General features: G+C 39.7%; 1 protein-coding gene and 1 pseudogene across 1 annotated transcript in view; one reads left to right on the forward strand and one right to left on the reverse strand.

Annotated features, from left to right (window-relative positions):
- The window catches only part of lrp2b (low density lipoprotein receptor-related protein 2b), a 35,803-nt gene that overhangs the window by 855 nt on the left and 16,592 nt on the right, over positions 1–18,356 (reverse strand). Inside the window, exons 37-78 of the mRNA XM_055150181.1 lie at positions 18,038–18,274; positions 17,762–17,953; positions 17,050–17,522; positions 16,059–16,506; positions 15,160–15,325; positions 14,927–15,085; positions 14,429–14,718; positions 14,141–14,344; positions 13,079–13,321; positions 12,847–12,972; positions 12,631–12,750; positions 12,327–12,458; positions 12,027–12,228; positions 11,296–11,591; positions 10,496–11,012; positions 9,938–10,093; positions 9,683–9,853; positions 9,382–9,605; positions 9,142–9,319; positions 8,564–8,760; positions 8,079–8,324; positions 7,852–7,977; positions 7,356–7,475; positions 7,169–7,285; positions 6,965–7,081; positions 6,163–6,300; positions 5,954–6,076; positions 5,237–5,365; positions 5,024–5,155; positions 4,518–4,643; positions 4,301–4,444; positions 4,061–4,226; positions 3,555–3,683; positions 2,868–3,088; positions 2,383–2,565; positions 1,604–1,723; positions 1,425–1,512; positions 1,270–1,334; positions 1,008–1,179; positions 735–801; positions 534–650; positions 13–90 (exon numbers count right to left, since the gene is read on the reverse strand). Of these exons, the coding sequence (XP_055006156.1) occupies positions 13–90; positions 534–650; positions 735–801; positions 1,008–1,179; positions 1,270–1,334; positions 1,425–1,512; positions 1,604–1,723; positions 2,383–2,565; positions 2,868–3,088; positions 3,555–3,683; positions 4,061–4,226; positions 4,301–4,444; positions 4,518–4,643; positions 5,024–5,155; positions 5,237–5,365; positions 5,954–6,076; positions 6,163–6,300; positions 6,965–7,081; positions 7,169–7,285; positions 7,356–7,475; positions 7,852–7,977; positions 8,079–8,324; positions 8,564–8,760; positions 9,142–9,319; positions 9,382–9,605; positions 9,683–9,853; positions 9,938–10,093; positions 10,496–11,012; positions 11,296–11,591; positions 12,027–12,228; positions 12,327–12,458; positions 12,631–12,750; positions 12,847–12,972; positions 13,079–13,321; positions 14,141–14,344; positions 14,429–14,718; positions 14,927–15,085; positions 15,160–15,325; positions 16,059–16,506; positions 17,050–17,522; positions 17,762–17,953; positions 18,038–18,274 (7,655 nt within the window). The remainder of the gene's footprint in view (positions 1–12; positions 91–533; positions 651–734; positions 802–1,007; positions 1,180–1,269; positions 1,335–1,424; positions 1,513–1,603; positions 1,724–2,382; positions 2,566–2,867; positions 3,089–3,554; positions 3,684–4,060; positions 4,227–4,300; positions 4,445–4,517; positions 4,644–5,023; positions 5,156–5,236; positions 5,366–5,953; positions 6,077–6,162; positions 6,301–6,964; positions 7,082–7,168; positions 7,286–7,355; positions 7,476–7,851; positions 7,978–8,078; positions 8,325–8,563; positions 8,761–9,141; positions 9,320–9,381; positions 9,606–9,682; positions 9,854–9,937; positions 10,094–10,495; positions 11,013–11,295; positions 11,592–12,026; positions 12,229–12,326; positions 12,459–12,630; positions 12,751–12,846; positions 12,973–13,078; positions 13,322–14,140; positions 14,345–14,428; positions 14,719–14,926; positions 15,086–15,159; positions 15,326–16,058; positions 16,507–17,049; positions 17,523–17,761; positions 17,954–18,037; positions 18,275–18,356) is intronic.
- On the forward strand, positions 15,464–15,582 carry LOC129407960 (5S ribosomal RNA; annotated as a pseudogene).

The raw sequence follows: 18,356 nt of genomic DNA on the forward strand, positions 1-18,356 counted from the left end.
TGATGATCAGACCATGTTTGCAGCGCCATCTTGTGGGGGTTCACTGACAACCTGGAGCTCATCCATGTACAGCGGGTTATTTACATTTTTCTAAGAAGAAATAAGACACAAAAAAAACAAAAAAACTTTTAGTGGACACATATTTTATTTTATATCAACGTGCATGCTATTTTATCTGTGTTTACATGTACAACAAAAATCTGACCATTATCTGAATATGAAGTTACTTTTACTATAAGGGAGGAGCTAACTTTTCAATGTAGTTAGCCCCTCCTTGCAGGTAGATATAAGGCAGTGTGGATAATCTGATTTCTTTATGATTCATTATTAAATTCATTGTACTTGTCTTGTACTGCCTTCCAAATAAAATTGTTAGTCTAAAAATTCATTGATTTACTGACATGTCACCAGATCAGACAACACACACAAAAAATCTGATCAAATTACTGAGTTAACTGATTATTCAGATTTTTGCTGGCCATGTAAATGTATCCAGTGTTAACAACTGTTATTTTCTACTAACCAGTACTAACCTTGATTGAACCATTTAGAGTTGGAGATTCTGCATATGATGTAAAAGACTCTGACTTCGCTTCATAGGCCGGATTCTCAAAGCTCTTGTCCTCTGGCAGCAGATTGGGCACAGCCACCTGTGTTAAATTTTATGTTGAAATAGATTTTTGATACATTTTGAATATATAGTAAGCACAAGGCTGTACTGTTTCTGTACAGACCGCTTCATCAGGATCCATACTTGTGGCATTAATTTCTGTCTTCAAGTTATTAGAGGATGGGTCCTTTCTGAAATCATAATTAGATAAATAATATACAGTGTTGTCTGTAACATATAGTTACATAACTAATTTACTACTTTGTGTCATTTATTTTATGTATAGCCAATAAAACCTTTTTGAAGAATTGGGTCCCCATATTTGCTATAATAATTTTGTGGCTTCAAGTCCTTTCAGCTGACAACAATGATCTTAAGGGAACCAGAAGAGTCTTACCTGAAGCGAGATAGATTGGGCATTGCAGGCATAGAGGGCATAGAGGGCAGAGAAGGCATGCTGGGAAGACTGGTGCGCAACTTTCCTATGAGGTCAGGCTTCTTGCGTGCAGTGTACACAATAGCAACAAGAATCCCAATTATTAGCACTGTGACCCCAATGGCTATTCCAACTGAAAAAGACACAGGAAATGGAAATAAAATGAAATCACAATACTATAATATTTTTGTTTCGATTGTAAATTTTGTATGAAAATCTATACCAGATGAAGCCAAAAGACCAGATTTGCTGTTCTCACAAAAATCTCCATACCACGTTGAAGGGCATCTGTGAAGCACAATGTATGTAATGCAAATTTATTGTTACTCAAAACAAGTATATGAACTATGCTGAAGTGTAAATAATGTTTATTCGCACATGCAAAGGGCCTTGTTGTCATTAAAGTAGCATGTTCCGCCATTTTGACACTGACAGGGTGGGGGCATAGTGGGAGGTGGCTCAGACCCTGAAAATAAAATTAAGATAATAACAATAGTGTTTACAAAATCCAAGCTGATTGCAATGTTATGGGACAGTTTTGATCCTGCTGATATTACCAGCGTCGCATTCGGTGGTGCTGCCTTGGACAAAGCTTGTCCCTTCAGGGCAGGCACACGTGTAGCCTCCCGGACGCAGCAGACACAGGTGGCTGCAAGTCCCTTTACATGGGTTCTTCACTGCACAGACAGAGATTGAGCTAATTTTTTTCCAATTCATAATATGATTGTCATTAGATTTGTTATTTAAATTTGTTATTAAGTTTCAGTTCAAAGTGTACATTGCAGACTTGTCCAGGAGTGTGCACTTTTGAGAGAAGAGTGCTAAACTAATGTAAAAACCTTGTGCAAATTTTAAATTAAAATTGCAATGATATGTGTGGGTCTTTTTAATTGAGAAGCCTAGCCAGTCCTGTCAGTAAAAGCGTGCGATTTGGAGTAGAGTTAGGAAAAACAAATTAGACAGTGCTTTTGTTTTAAGTGGTAATCATTTAAAGTCTTTGTTTTTAATCACATATATTTCAGCACATCTTTACTGAACTCTAAACTACAAGATTACCAGCTTTTATACATAAATACCTGTGCAGACAGGATAGAGAAATCATATAAAATCATATAAATACTACATAAAAATTACAACTTCTGCGATTTGTGAACATGTAAATGGAGTTTTGGATTTTGCGATCTTAGCTACAAACACATTGTACACACTTTTAACCTTTATTTAACCTGAACCAAATTATTTCCACAATTCCTTTTTTATCAGAATACCCCACCAGCATAGGCTCTTTATCACAAGGATTTACTTATAACTAAATTACCTTGTCTGTGTAACTTACTATTGATGGAGTTGTATCTCTGCTTCTGATACAGGGACACTTGTGTGAGCCAGGGCCCTGCAGTCAGGAGCTTGGTCTTGAGTCCGTGGCCAAACTTGTCCTGTCTGTAGACCTCGCCCTTCTCCTGTGTGCTCCAATAAATGTTGTCCTCAAACACGTTCACACTGAGAGGGTTTTGGACATCTAAAAATAACACAAATTTATAATGGTAAATGTTCATAGTATTAAAGGGGCCCTATGAAACCTTTCTGGTGGAGGATCTGTTTGCTTGTCTCCATGGAGATGTTGTTGCTTTGGCTGGAATGCTCAATAGTATGGCATTTAAATCATAGTATTTATTTCTTTACTGGTATTTTTACTGTTCAAAAATATAATTAATTTCCATGAAGATATAAGCTGAATACCATACAGTGGAACATTCCAGGTAAAGCAGCAACATGCACCTTTAAAGTCTTTTTTTGTTTTTATTGATCACCTCTTCTTACCAATATAGACGGCAGTTCTGCGGTCTTCTCCAGAGGGCAACACTGACTCGATGTGGTTTTCTTTGGAGTCGGACCAGTAGATGCGGTCATTGTTGGCGTAGTCTATAGACAAACCCGTTGGCCATCCCAATCGCTCTCCCACAAGAACCTTTCTCTGCTGACCGTCCAGCCACGAGCACTCAATCTTAGGGTCATTACCACGATCAGCCCAGTACAACATCCTATCCAAAAAATACAACAGACTTTTTAAAGGTGCATTGTGTAACTTTTCGGGTGAAGGGTCTGTCAAATTATTTTCTGCGTGTTGTTGATGTTATTGCTTTGTCTGCAATGTTTCATAGTATGGCATTTTTAAGCCTTTCTATCTTTATGGAAAAGCAACCCAGTTCACAGTCAGAATGCCTCTTTTTCTTGGTATTTTGAGTTATAAAATCACCTGTAATTTAATAAATGTAAGGTAGAGCTGTTTAATACTTTGGAACATTCCAGGCAGAGTAATAACACATTACATAGTGCACCTCTAAAGTTCTCCGTATAATCCCTCATTCGTGCTGGTCCATAAAACAGGACAATAAATTCTGTCAACTGTTTTAAGAGTTTTAAACAAACTCTTAACCAGTTGACAGAATTCAACTTCTTTTGCTATCTTTAGTTCTAGGAGAATCTTTGCTCGTCTGTCTGTCTCACCCCAGTTGAGGGTTAACAGCCACAGCAGACGGGTATCCCAGGTCAGTCTTCACCAGATGTTTTCGGTATCGTCCATCCAACATGGCCACCTCTAATCTTTTGACTCTGGAGTCTGCCCAGTAGAGGTTTCTGTTGGCACAATGAGCAAATGCAATGTGCAAAACGTAGAAAAAATATAAAGGGACTATATTAACACTACAGTACTTTGGACATTATAGTCTGCTCTGAATTTCTTTAAAACATACTTCCAGACCTTAGATGCAATGAATTTAGGATACAGAACTGAAGAAATACAGAATTTATATCAAGCTAAATATAATGGATGCTAACATCACAATTTCTGAGATGTATAGTGCAATTTGAGCACTAATGTAATCATAACAAGCTTCATGGATTACAACCTTACAACCTATTTCAGACCACTTTAAATACTGAAATTCCAGGACAATATGACATGTTTAAAATAAATATAAGAACACGGCAGCAAACACAAAATGTCCTTTGACCTGCCAACCCAGTCCACGGCGATGCCGTCTGGTGAGGTGATGTACTTGATGTCCAGGGTAACAGCAGCACCAATGTTATTGCTGCCATCATCTACAGAAGGGATGTACGCTCTCTTTATAGCCCCTGAGACAGCACCATTACTAGCAACAGTGAAGTACACCATACCTGAAACACACAGATTCAATTAAGTTACCAATATTGTAATAAAAGGTGCTTTGATCTGCCAGCTTGAGACCTACTAAATCCAGTGTTGTTGTGGTCGTAGTCATAGTCCACAGCCATGATGCGCTCCTCCTCTTGCAGGAAGTCATGATAAGTCTGAGCTTGGAGGTTAAATCTCCGGATGCGGATGTTTTCAGGCAGAAGCAACAGTGGAGCGGGGCCTAAAAACATGGGATTCATATTTGCTGTTGCCTTGGCAATGGTAAAGCTTGCTGAATGTAAAGGTTTTCTCACCCTCTGCCTCGCACTTGTCTCCATTTCCCACTTTTCTGTATCCAGGGGCACATTCACAGTCATAGCCACCTTTTGTGTTTTTACAGATCTGAGGGCAAATGCCGAACTGCTCACACTCATTTATATCTACAAAAATACAAATACAAAATATAGTATATTACAATAATTCTATTGAAATAAGTTAATTGGTTCTTAAAGCAGAACTAAGTAACCTCCAGCAAAAACAGCATTAACCCTAACCCTCTGTCAGGGAACAGACTCAAAAGCACTTTATTCTTTTCTTCTCTTTCTTTTGTTTTTTAAATGAAAACAAGGCAGTATAATCACATACAAAAAAACTAAAATTAGAGGGTCGATGGCTGCCATTTTTGCAAGGATGGTTTTCTGCCAAGAGACAGCAAACAGAGAGAGCCAACAGATCCTATCACAGGGACTTACAAAAAAAGACAAAATAAGGTACAAATATTACTTAGTTCTGCTTTAACAATACTAATGACACTATGTACCAATGCAGGTCAAAGTGTTATCTGGGTTCACTTTGTATCCAGCTCGACATGAGCAGATGAAGCCTGTCCCGTTCAGGTTGATGCAGTCTTGTTGACAGACCTTCTCCTCACAGGTACGATCCGAGCCAAAGTCTAAAGTCACAAACAAAGACATGTGTATCACTAGTATCTTAAATATATCTTAATGTTTTCGTGTTATCATTTGCTACTCACTGCAGCCTATTTCGTCTGTGAGATCCCCACAGTTGTCGTTGTGGTCACATACATAGGGCAGAGCTACACAGTGTCCGTTGGTGCATTTGAATTGGTCCAGGGTGCAGGGGGGCAACGTGGGCTCACGGCCTAAAACAAACAGCCAATGATTAGTCAGTGATTCACGCAGTCAATGCTGAAAAATTGAGTATGTTGAATTACTGCCTGTCCACTATGTACATCACTGCTCTGTGGACAACTCACTCCCCAACACTACAAATAAATGGCTAGGAGAACAGTCAGATGGTAAAGGGTAAAAGCAATTATATAAATGTATCAAACTCTCTAAAACAGTGATTTGATTTAAACTAATCTGATTGTTTAAACTGTACTCTGTCCCATCATAGGAGATTTCCCTTTTCCTGTGTTTGAGGTTCATAAGGAAACTGTAAGAATAATTCCCAAACATACTCAAGATTAGATGATTACTGATGCATTTACTCAACAAGAACATAGTCTCCATTCAGTGTGTAGTGACCCCTGGTGGTAATAAGGTGAAGTAAAAGAACAACATGGTTTAAAATGCAGTCGACATTTGTGTGCAGTAGCGTGATAGGCCTCGTATGCACTATAGGTGCATATGATCAGCCTGAGTTTTATTTTAATTTTCTCAGATAAATTAAACATATTCACATGCTTAGCTTTTTTGGACTATGGATAATGTGTTTGTGTTCGTACAAAGCTCTTCTTTCTCATCGCTGCCATCTCCACAGTCGTCCTTCTGGTTGCAGAGCAGTCCAGAGTAGATGCAGTAACCATTTGCACAACGGAACTTGGCTGGCATCTCACAAGTTACGTTCACTAAAGGACAAAAATTAGTGTATTTATTTGAATCAATATATTTTGAAACATAGTTACTGATGGAATGAGTATCTTTAAGTACATACTGCATAACAGTAGCTGTTCATCGGAGCGGTCTCCACAGTCGTCAGTGCCATCACACACAAAACTCTGGCTGATGCACAGATGGTTGGCACATTCAAACTGCTGCGGTGGACACCAGCGGCCTCCTGGGTAACGAGTGGCTACATCGGCAGACATCAAGACACATTCAGTACATGTAAACAAGCCTTGTGATTTGTCATTACATCAACAATGTTTTACCAAACTTTTTAGTTAAAGAGGAAGTACAAGACAGCAATATATCAGTCTCAAAAAAGAATCAGAATCATTTCTACGTATTCATGGGTTTCAGCTTCCTGTTATAAGCAACATTCAGAGGACTTTTCATCATTCAGTAAATATTTCGTGTTCAATTGTTGCAATTACACAGTCTTAATTTTTCATAATTTTGAAACCCATGGATAGGCAACATGTATTTTTTAATTTGTAATATAAAAAACATATAAATGGTCTACTAGTACTAAATTGAATTAATCTGCAAGTTGCCTGTTTCATGTTCTTCACAGATTTTGTTCTGTTAAATTCTGTTCTGATAAATTATACATACAATGATTATGATTATTATACATTATATATGATACAATAGAGGTCTCAGCTGGTTTATTTACTGTATGTTTTATTGTCACAGTATGATATGGCATTGTGGTTACTTGGAAAAAAGATTGTGGCATATGTGTTATGGGGATTATCTAAGGAATATTACAAGATAAAGTTTTTCTTCAGTGGTGGGCTGACAGGTCTAAGGGTGCGATAAAAGCATAGTTGAATCCTGAATGATAAACTTACGGCAGCTGGTCTCATCAGACAGGTCTTTACAGTCTGCGAGGCCGTCACACTGAAGAGACTCAGGGATGCAGTGACCGGAGTTGCACTGGAATGAGCCTGGGTGACATGTGTACAGTTCTGGACATGATGTGAAAGAAGGGTTTGTTTATTTTATGTTTAACATATATTTAAAACATTTGAGTTTGTGTATGAAGGCCTATGTACCGCAGTCCCGCTCATCCGAGTTGTCCCCGCAGTTGTTGTCATGGTCACACACCCATTTTCCGGGAATGCACTGTCCGTTGTCACACTTGTATTCACTTTCTGAACAAGGCCTGGGTTCTAAGAATGATAAAAATCTATCAACATTTTGTGGACACACATAACACATGCACGACAAATGAATTCATACGGCAGTCTTTTTCATCTGATCCATCCCCACAGTCATCGTTTCCATCACATTTCCAGCGAATGGGAACACAGTGATGGTTATCACAGCGGAAGTCTCCCACAGGGTCACAGGTCACGGCCTCTGTGAAGTCAGTAAGTAATTTAGGTTACATTTTCATCCACTAAAACAGATCCCAAACACAGAGAGGGGATTTGCAAAACTGTCCAATATTTTTTGTTCAAGTTGTCATTACTTAAAGCGGCACTATGTAACTTTTCTCCACAGAGATACATACACTTTATGCCATACTATGAAATATAATAGCCAAAGGAACTACATTTTCATTTCTATGATTTTGAGTGCAATAAAAACATCCCAAATAAAATAGCAAACATGCTATTATGCTAATCTATTGTTGACTAAAAGGTAATGTGGTTGAACTTTAATTGTTAACAAATTCCCCTTGAGACAGTAAATGTTCTTTTTTATTTAAAAATAAATAAAAATAAAAATGTACCGCATCCTTGCTCGTCACTATTATCCAGGCAGTCATTGGTGCCATCACAACGCGCCCACATGGGAATACAGCGGTAGTTTGTCTTACAGGAGAACTCTGTTTCATCACATTTGTAGTCGGGGCCCACTGCAGAAAAAGACACAAGTTAAATCAGTTCACCATTGATTTTTCAACACCTCTAAATCTGCATGGAATGTTCCGCAATATTGCATTAAATCCTCACTCACTGCAGGTCTCGAAGGGCTCATCAGACCCGTCTCCGCAGTCATCCTGGGCGTCGCACACATAGCTCTGGGGCACACACAGGCCATTGGCACAGTGGAACTGTCCTGGTTTACATGTGCGCTGAGAGCAAGTGTCTGGGTCCTCATCGCTGCCGTCCGCACAGTCCTTCAGTCCGTCACAGTGCCACGCCTCAGGGATGCAGCGCTTGTTTTTACACTGGAACTGGTTATCCTGGCACCTGTGGTCACCTGTCCAGATAAAAATAATAACTAAGATTTTAATTCATAGTATTATCAAAGTGCAGTTTAAGGTTTAGGGTTATTGGAAATTAGATATGAATCAGTACTAGTAATACAATAATACTTAACACAGTAATATTTAAAATAAAATTCCAATGTGTAAAATGTTATCATTATTGTGGTATTGAAATTGAGTAAAGAGTTTTAATTTTATTATCATGGCAACACAAGTGCAGTTTTTATCGTACTGCAAAGAGCAGCGTCCTCGTCTGAGTTGTCTGGACAATTTCCGTGGCCGTCACAGATAAAGCCAGGGTGGGTGCAGTTTCCATCCTGACACTGGAACTGGCCAATGGGGCAGTATCGAGGGGGGCAAGTCTGTGGTTCATCTGAGCCATCGCCACAGTCCGACTGACCATCACACTTCCACCAAATCGGTACACACCTGAAAAAGAAGCACAAAAATCACAAAAGTTAAGTAAGTTAAGTTGGCCTCTGCTGGAGATTTAAGGCTAATAACCGTGAAGCTATAAAGTGCAAATATTTGCGTGGTAAATTAGGCAACTGTTCTATCTCTAGTTGGGAGTGTATTTTTGGCAGACGCTGGAGCCTTTTCCCTTTACAGCTAAATAGCGATCATCTGGTGACTGTAACAGCACAGCAGAGCACTGGTCCAGTCAAACACAGAAGTGGCAGCTGTACTGGGTGCAGGCGAAGGATAAGACAAGGGAGCTTGGCCTCTGGTTCTGTATTTACTTGTAATATAAAATATTTGTGTTTGCTCAATGCTTTTATGCTCTAAATGTAGGCTTAATTAAAGACATACTTCTCATTGTCCCCACATCTGAACTGTGTACTGGAGCAGTCCGCGACACATTGGATTTTGAAGCCCACCATTAGACCAATGAAGTGATCGGGACATTCACAAGTAGCTCCTTGTCCTCCAGGTTGGATCAGACAAAGGTGACTACAGCTCAAATGATGGGAAGTGCATGGATTTTCACCTGAGAACAACACAAATAAGTTACAGAAAATATAACATGAAACTTTGAGGTATTGGTCTTACTTCTGGGTTGTCTGTACGGATGGTAGACGTGGATATCGTAAGGTCGGTGTGTGTTGTTGTTCATTACTGCACGCTCGGCTCCTGTATACTTATGGGCCTTCTCCACAGTGTGTGTGTTCCAGTCAGTCCAGTAAACCCAGTCCTCAAACAGGGAGATCGCAAACACATGAGGGAGGGCTCCAGCTATGGCCCGATGGCGGTTCTTACCATCCATGTCTGCAAAGCTACACACAAGTAAGGTTAAATTAAGAAATCTTTACCAGGCAATTTAACTTATTAACTTATGGGGAAATGTACTCACTCCAGATAACTTAGATGAGCATCAGCAAAGAATATCTTGTTGGTGGTGTAATCTATAGTTAAAGCATTGGGCCACTCCAGTTTTGTTGTGATGATGGCACTGATGTTGCTTCCATCCATACCCGCTCTGCCAATAAATGGTGTGTCTGCCCAGTCTGTCCAATACAGCCATCTGGAAAACAGGAAGATCCCCAACAATTAAACAACCTAAAAAATCTTGTCATGTTAGTTGTTTTTTTGTGTCAAAGTGTTATACCCGTGTTTAGGGTTGACCGCAACAGCTCGAGGTCGAGTGATAGTAAAGGTATTGTTTCCATCTTGGAAATGTCCAGTGATGAGTTTTTTCTTGTAGCGTCCATCCAGCTCCATCACATGAAGGGAGCCATAGAAACTGTTTGACCAGTACAACTTTCTGTAAGAGGGCAGGAGTTTGTTAACAAGTGCCGTGTCAAGTTGTTGAAAGGTTTTGTAATTTTACAAGTTCATTCAAGTAATCTATATTTGTCACTATGGAAATCTGTAAACTACGTAGACTGTTGCACTATGGAACTTTTTTGGTTGAGAAACCTGCTTATCTCCATGGAAATGTAATTTCTATGCATTTATTTTTTTTTAGGTAGGGCATTAAACATGTCTAACTTGGATTTATTCAATTACTAGTGTTTTGATTGTTCCAAAATGCCTTCAAAAATATGTCTTTCAAAGATCTGACCTGTAACCACAAGGCAGACCCACTTACATAAAAGTGACATGCGTTTAAGATTCATCTACAGAAGCATGCATTTTTGTTTAACATTACTATTCATACACGTACCTGCCAACCCAATCCACAGCAATGCCCTCTGCTCCAACCACATTGGTGTTCGCCAGGGTCTCTCTATCAGTCCCATCCAGACGTATTCGCTCCATTTTCCCAACTCCAACATCTAACCAGTAGAGCCTCTTCTCTATGTAGTCAAAGTCCAAAGCTACAACATTAGACAGCCCCTGCAGCACAATGCTCAGCTGTGACCCGTCGGTGGTCAGGTTGCGGATGTAGTAGCGATTACTGTAGAGTAGGTATGGGTTGATGCCACTGTTTTGGCGACAGGTGCGGCCGTCTGGTTCTCTGATGTAGCCAGGGGCACATTTGCAGTAGAAGGAGCCCGCGGTGTTGTCACAGAGCTGGCTGCACACGGATGGCGTGCTCTCACACTCATTTATGTCCTCACAGGCTTTCCCATCAGGCATTAGTCTGTAGCCCGGGTTGCAAGAGCAGTAGTAACTAGTGAGAGTGTCTGTGCAGAGCTGAGCACATTTATGGACAGATGGGTTGAGGCACTCGTTGATTCCTGGACAAAGATGAAATACAATGTTTATAATTTTTTGTAAAGTCAAGAAGACTTCAAAATATTTACAATAAGACTATTAATGTGATTAATTTCAGTAAACATGACAAACAATGTACATTAAAAGAATGTACCACTCTTGTGTAAAAACAGCTGCAATAGGCCGACAGAAAAAAACAACAATTTAAGCTGCTTGTGACGATGATAGCCCTCACCCCAGCAACTGTCCTACCATGCTATTTTCTACATAAAAGTTGACAAAGAGAGTGCAAAGTATATTTCTCACCACAGCCTTTCTCATCACTGCTGTCTGAACAGTCCTTCTGTCCGTTGCACACCTTGTGGACGTCAATGCACTCTCCTGATTTGCAGAGATATTGGTTGGGGGCACAGGTGGGTTGAGGGGTCATACACAAACTCTCGTCCTCATCAGAGCCATCCAGGCAGTCTACCTCCCCGTCACAGATATAAGTGCCCCAAATGCATGCTCCGTTTTTGCAGGTGAAGTGGTTTGAGGAGCAGGTGTCATAGGTGCAGCCGAGCTCGTCACTGCCATCACCACAGTCATTTACACGGTCACAGCTGGAGGAGAGGAGCAATGTCAGAACTTTTATAATACTACTACATTGTGGAGCTTAGTAGTCCCGCCCACTTCCATGTCTGTTCTGGTTATATAAGTAAAATTTCCATAAATTTTCCCATATATTTTTTGGAAAACTGGAAAAAACAGTTTGACGGCACGAGAGGCTAACCATTTATGTCCTAACTAATATCCATTGCTCGGTTGTTTGAAGTCCAGGTTTAAAAAGCATGATTCAATTAAATGTTTTAATAAATTTGCGGTTTACAAAATTTCAAAAACAGACTGTAAAATTATAGGTATAATTATATCTGATTAGGTCTGAGTAAGCTTTCAAACTTTCAATATTATCAGTCTATGGAAAATGAATGGGAATTTTACCTTTGGTACCAGGGGGTGTATGGTCTCTTTTGAGCTCCATATAAGCTTCTACTTACTGGAAAGGCAGGAAGATGCAGCGTCCATTGGAACAGGCAAACTCATTCATGTGACAAGTTCTGTTCGGACAGTTCTGGAGCTCATCTGCCGCGTTAGCGCAGTCTTTTTCCCCATCACAAACAAAAGTAAAAGGTATGCAGCGCGGGTGGCCAGGATGCCAGGTCGGACAGGTAAACTGGTTTGAACTGCATGTACGCTGACCTGAAGGGGACAAGAAGAGAGTTATTTGTAGGTGTTACAAATGATAGAAGCTGCAATGTTCAAAAACACTATAACACAGATTTTTCTCATGGTCTTACCACATTGTAATTCCGGAGCCTCGTCACTATTGTCTCCACAATCGTAGTTGCCATCACAGACCAAGGACTGAGGGATGCAGTTCCCATTAGTACAGGTGAACTGGCTTGGACCACATGTTCTGATTATATCCTCTGAACAATAACAAAAGACAAACAAAAATGATGAATAAAAAATCTAAACATATCTATTATTTTTGTTAAATTCTATTGCAGTGATTAAAACAGTGATTTCACAGGTTGTTTTTAAAAATGAACCTTATTTTACTATCAAAGAACAACTACAAAGTAAATGTGTGTCACTTACGACAAGATGGAGGTTCATCTGTCCCATCATTGCAGTCTTTAAATCGATCACAAACCCAAGTCTGAGGAATGCATTTCCCCCCATCACAGCGAAACTGCGTAGGAGAGCACGTTCTACCCGCTGTTAAAACAAAATCACATGCCGCGTAATGATATTCATGTCTCAAAAACAAAACTAGATGTAGAACTTTTTAAAAGGCAAAGAGCAGGAACTTACCACAGAAAAGTGGATTCTCATCGCTGTTGTCTCCACAGTTGTTGATGCCATCACACAAATAATCAGGGTAAATGCAGATATTTGTATTGTCACATTTAATTTGACCAGCAGGGCATGTTCTGTCAGCTAAAAAAAAACAAAAAAACACAGCATTTAAAATCTGGTAATAAGTCAATATAAGTGCCAATTCCAAATAATAACAATAACAATAACAAATTAAATAAAATCTCACGGCAGTTGATTTCGTCTGAGGTGGCGTTGTCTCTGCAGTCATTGTGTCCATCACAAACCAGACCTAAGCTGATGCATCGTCCGTTGGCGCAGGTGAACTCGGTGGCAGGGTTACAGGTGGGGAAAGGGCACCCTCTCTCGTCACTGTTGTCACCACAGTCGTTTGTGTAGTCGCACGTGTAACTGAGCGGCACACAGCGGCCATTATCACATGTGAAGTCCATTGCTGAACACGTATGGAAGGCTGCAGGAAAAGTCAGTCATTAAAGGTCCTGTATTATAATAATGTTGTTATCTCATCAAAACATAACCTGAGTTGTGTTTTGTTTCACTCACACGTTTGAATAACCCTTTCCCAAAGCTCGAAACACTCTGTTTCACCTTGTAATGTCATAAAGTGGTAGTTTTCAAGTTATCAGCTATTTTTTACCTTTAGTTAAATAGACATTGACTATCCCAGGGCTGAAATCATCGAAATGATTGTAGTAAGGTAAGGTACATGGAGTTTAAAAACACAGTGGAGCACTTTCTGTATTACTGCATGACATCACAATGTGGAGTGTTTTCTGGTTGAGAAAAAATATGAAGGGTTTGTGTGTTAAACATGTGATGCACTAAAACACAACTCCAGGTATGTTTAAAATGAGGAAACAACATTATAAGATAAATGAGAAAATAGTGTAATATGGGCCCTTTGGAGATGGAGTAATCAGTTGGATGAAGTAAACACTTTTTTAGTGTCTCAAGAACAGCATTGTGAATCTAACAAGATTTAAGCGTTTTAATGTATTTGTCTTAACAAAAAAAACAAAACAAAAAAAAAACAAAAAACTTTTAAGTATCAATAGTTCCTCTAATGTTTTTTATTCAAAATGTGTTGGTTGGCCAGTAGAAGACAGAAGAAAGAAGTTCTACTATGTTTTTTGGAATTATATTGAAACATTTCTTTTGCTTCAATAAATTCAGCTATAACATGTGAGCTTTTTTCAATAAATAAATAACACCACACTAATGCTATCACTACAGTATAATAGTAGTGATAGCATTAGATGTTATTCCTCACCACACACTCTCTCCAGCTCATCCGAGTTGTCATCGCAATCCTTGTAGCCATCACATTTCCACCGCATAGAGATGCAGTGCCCGTTCAGACAGGTGAACTGCTCTGCAGGACAGCGCGCCCCAGTGTCTTTAATACAGTCTTTACCATTATTGGCTAAGTACCATTTTCCCTCATGTGGACACTGGCACTCAGGACCTGATGGACCTGAGAAATAAATCTAAAGTTATATCATTTATTTATATAAACAGTATCAAAAAGGTAAATAATGTTTTCCTAATCAACTCTTACCTGATACACATATGTGACTACAGCCCCCATTAAACTGCATGCAGGTATTGTTACAGCTCTCCTGTTTTGAGGGGGAATACACATGGATATCATTTGGTCTGTACAGCAGGTCTGTGGCAAGAATTGCAAAGTCTGAGCCATCCTCCTTTCCAGCCCTAAACACTCCTCTTTCAGTCCAGTCTGTCCAGAAAATGTCCTGCTTGTAGACTGTCAATGAGAAAGGGTACTGGACTCCCAACAGTATCACCTGTCGATTATCACCTGTCAAAGTGGACCGTTCAATCTTGTCCCTGTGGAGAGCAAAGGAAAAGTTCAGGTTACTCCTTCATTTGAAATTGACAAAGTTTATGATTAGCAAATAATAACTTTAGTGTAGTCAGTTAGTCAGCAAAAGTGTTTGTAAAGTCAAGTTAACCACCACAATTATCAAAATATGACTCTTTTTTTTGATAGTTGACTTGTCACGATTACTCAGATCTACTTATGGCAACCACATACAGTGAGGCATCAGCCCAGTAGAGCATCCTCTCCTCATAATCAATAGACAGTCCATTGGGGGTTGTGAGACTTGTGTTGACAATTGGAGTCCGGAAATTTCCAGCAAGAGTGGCTCTCTCAATCTGAGCCGGGTACCCCCAGTCAGTCCAGTACACATATCTATGAAGATAAATGATGAATAAATGAATTTTCAAAGTAAAAAGATATCTATCTATAATGTGTGACAACTGTACCCATAGCACGGATCCACAATGATGCCTCTAGGACGATTTCCATGAGCTATAACTGAGTAGTTCTTTCCATCGAAACCCATGGACAAAACATAACGTCTGTAATAATCAGTGACATAGAGGCGCTTGTTGATCCAGTCATAGGCTACGCCCTCTGGATCATCCAAGTCTGAAATTGAAAATATAAAGAATTAACTTTACAGAACTAGGTCATGATCGAAAAATATCACAGAGGATAATAGTGAAACTTTTCTATGCCAGTGACACATAACACTCTAAACTCTCTCTGTGTTCCCAGTAAACACTTTTCTATGGTCAGACCTCCTTGAGAAAGCCTGATCTCATCAGAGCTCAGAGCCTAAGCAGGGCTGGGCCTGGTTAGTACTTGGATGGGAGACTGCTGGGAAAAATCAGGTGCCACAGTGGGGCGCCAGTGGTAAAAAAACTGGCATTATGTCCTTAGACGAGACACTTCACATTGCCTAGTATGTGGTGGACTAATGGCACAGATTGGCAGCCTTGCTACGGTCAATCTGCCTCAGGCCAGCTGTGGTGAATAGTAGTTTACCATCACCGGGTATGGAATGAATAAATAATGCACCGACTTTAAGTGTCTGGAAAAGCACTATATAAAATGAATGCATTGTTATTTTTCTTATTATTTTCTAAATGCATATTGTTAAAAACATGAGGCACAATAAATACATGACAAAATTAAACATTTTGGATTTATTTTGTATCTATGAGTCATAAATGTTCATTATCTTATCATACTACTAAAAATAAAGGAATCCTCAAGAAAACATACACATGGTAAATATTGGCATCCCAAATATCTATTTATTTATGGAACAATCAGTCAATACAAAACTATACAATTACTTGCATGAAGTGTCACTGACCTGATGCTAAAATCACAGGTGGACTGCTGACGGACGTGGTTGAAATGTAGCCAACTCTGCTCCGGCCATAACCTACGTACTGTGTGAAGAAAACACGCTTTTCTTTGGCATCAAAATCTGTTCCCAAGACTCGGTTCCCCAAAGTCACAGTTGGAAAAGGGGTACTGTGGTCTTGGGGGTCTAACCTGAGACTATTGACACTAACATCAGTTGTGAAGATTAAAAATTCATCCAAACCATAGCCACAAGTGACTCCATTACTAAGAAGAGATCCGTGGGCACAGCCACACTTTGGTCTTTCCTGGCCAGGCAGAGCAAAGCAGAACTGTTGGCAACGTCCATTATCTTCTAAACATGGGTTAAATGCAACCTGGTGAGCTGCAATGGGCTGGACATGAACGTCAAAGATAGCCATGTCCATTAGGCCAGCGAGACTGTCTCTTATTACCTGTTTAATGGGAATAAAAAAAAAAAACAATATTAGAGAAAAGTTTGAGCAAAATAGCTAGACTGTACAAAATTAAAGCTCCTAATTAAAGGCACTGTGACTGATTTTTCCTCAAGCATTTATGCAAAATTGCTCTTGCCCCTGTACAGATATTATATGATACTTATTGCATAAGCAGCTCTTGAGGTCAACATACATCCAGTGCATGCTTCTTGCATGCAATTATAAATCATTTAATTGTCATCAGGGTGAACAATAAGGATGCTTGAATTATAACTTTACCACTTCACCACTGCATCACCACTGCACTGCTCTACATTTTAAGTAAAAAAAATCAGGGGCGATGACTACTATTGAAATTTTTAATTGTTCAATATTGCTATGCATGTTTAGGGTTCTATTACAACTTGGTGTTACTTTTAAATTTGTATCACTTTTATTCAGTTCAACTAGTTATACTATACTACTACAAGCTATATTAGGTGACACCTCCTTAAATATAATGGTTACCTGATGTGCACTTCGCTTCTAAGAAATTCTTACCTCTGGCTGGTCAGTATTGGCTGGAACTTTACTGGCTTGAAAGAGTTTGCCCAACTTTCTGTCTACCCACAGCATATTGTTCCCTAAAATGGACACTGCTGTTGGGGCTGGAAGACGGCTCCCATATCTGATAATCTGCCTCTGAGTGCCATCCGCAGCCATACGAGAAATCATATCAAGAACGTCATCTGTCCAATACAGGAAGTCATTGGTGTAGTCCACAGTTAACCCTCGTGGTGACACTAAGCTCTCTGAGGCCAGAATTGTCCGGTTGGTGCCATCCAGAAAAGCACGCTCTATTTTGGGGGTTTGTCCAGAGTCTGTCCAGAAGAGGTAGCGAAGCTTTGGGCTCACTGCTAGGTCAGTGGGCTGGTCCTGGGATGACTTGAGGAGGATCATTCGATAACTGGTGTTTATGGCCAAGACTTCGAGCAGAGTCTCACTTGTAAAGGCATTGGTGAAGTACAAGTTGCCTATAGATACAGAAGATATGACGCTTTGAATAAAATGACTGGATAGATCTGTAACAACCCACCTATAACAAACATATCTTATGAACTTAACCTATATATGTGGTCTTTTACTCACTCCACATAATTCACAGTATATTGTTTGTTTCTTAAAAATATTATAATCATACTTACAAAACCACTTTTTTAGGAAAATAATATGATTTACTCAATTATTCAAACTTCAATAAGGAAAACTCTACCTGCAATCCAATCAACAGCGATGCCTTGGATACCCCTCATTCCAATGCCAGAGGTAACTATACCACTGTACTGTGCACCATCTGTTTTGGCCCTGAAAATCCCCCTGTAGGGAGTTGCAGTGGTGTTATCAGTCCAGTAAACAAAGCCAGATTCAATATGGAGGTCCACCTTGTCCTTAACTGAATATGAGGCTACAAACAAAAGACAAAATAGGTAGCGGTAGAGAATTCATTAATATCAAATAAAGCCTGTGCTCAATGGAGTGGCTAACTTACGTCCACCAACAGGGACCATTGCCTCAGAGTGGTCAGAACTGTTGATGTGAAAGCCTCGAATGTGTATGGAGTTAGTAACAATGGCAAACGATTCAAACTGCTGGCAGCTGGAACCGTCATGTGAGGGGTTAAAGCCAGTGGTGCAGGCACAGGTTTTCTGGTTGCCTGATTTGGGTAAACAAAGCTGAGGGCAACCGCCATTATTTGAGCTGCAGGCATTGCTGGTTCCTGCTGAATCTGAAAATAAAACACAAAATAATATCACACTACATGAATAGTAGCATAAATATAATGTCCACTATGTAATTTTTCTGGTGCA

The sequence above is a fragment of the Boleophthalmus pectinirostris genome, unplaced genomic scaffold (genome assembly GCF_026225935.1).
Source record: "Boleophthalmus pectinirostris isolate CB_2022bp ecotype Guang Dong unplaced genomic scaffold, ASM2622593v1 HiC_scaffold_14, whole genome shotgun sequence".
NCBI lineage: Eukaryota > Metazoa > Chordata > Actinopteri > Gobiiformes > Gobiidae > Boleophthalmus > Boleophthalmus pectinirostris.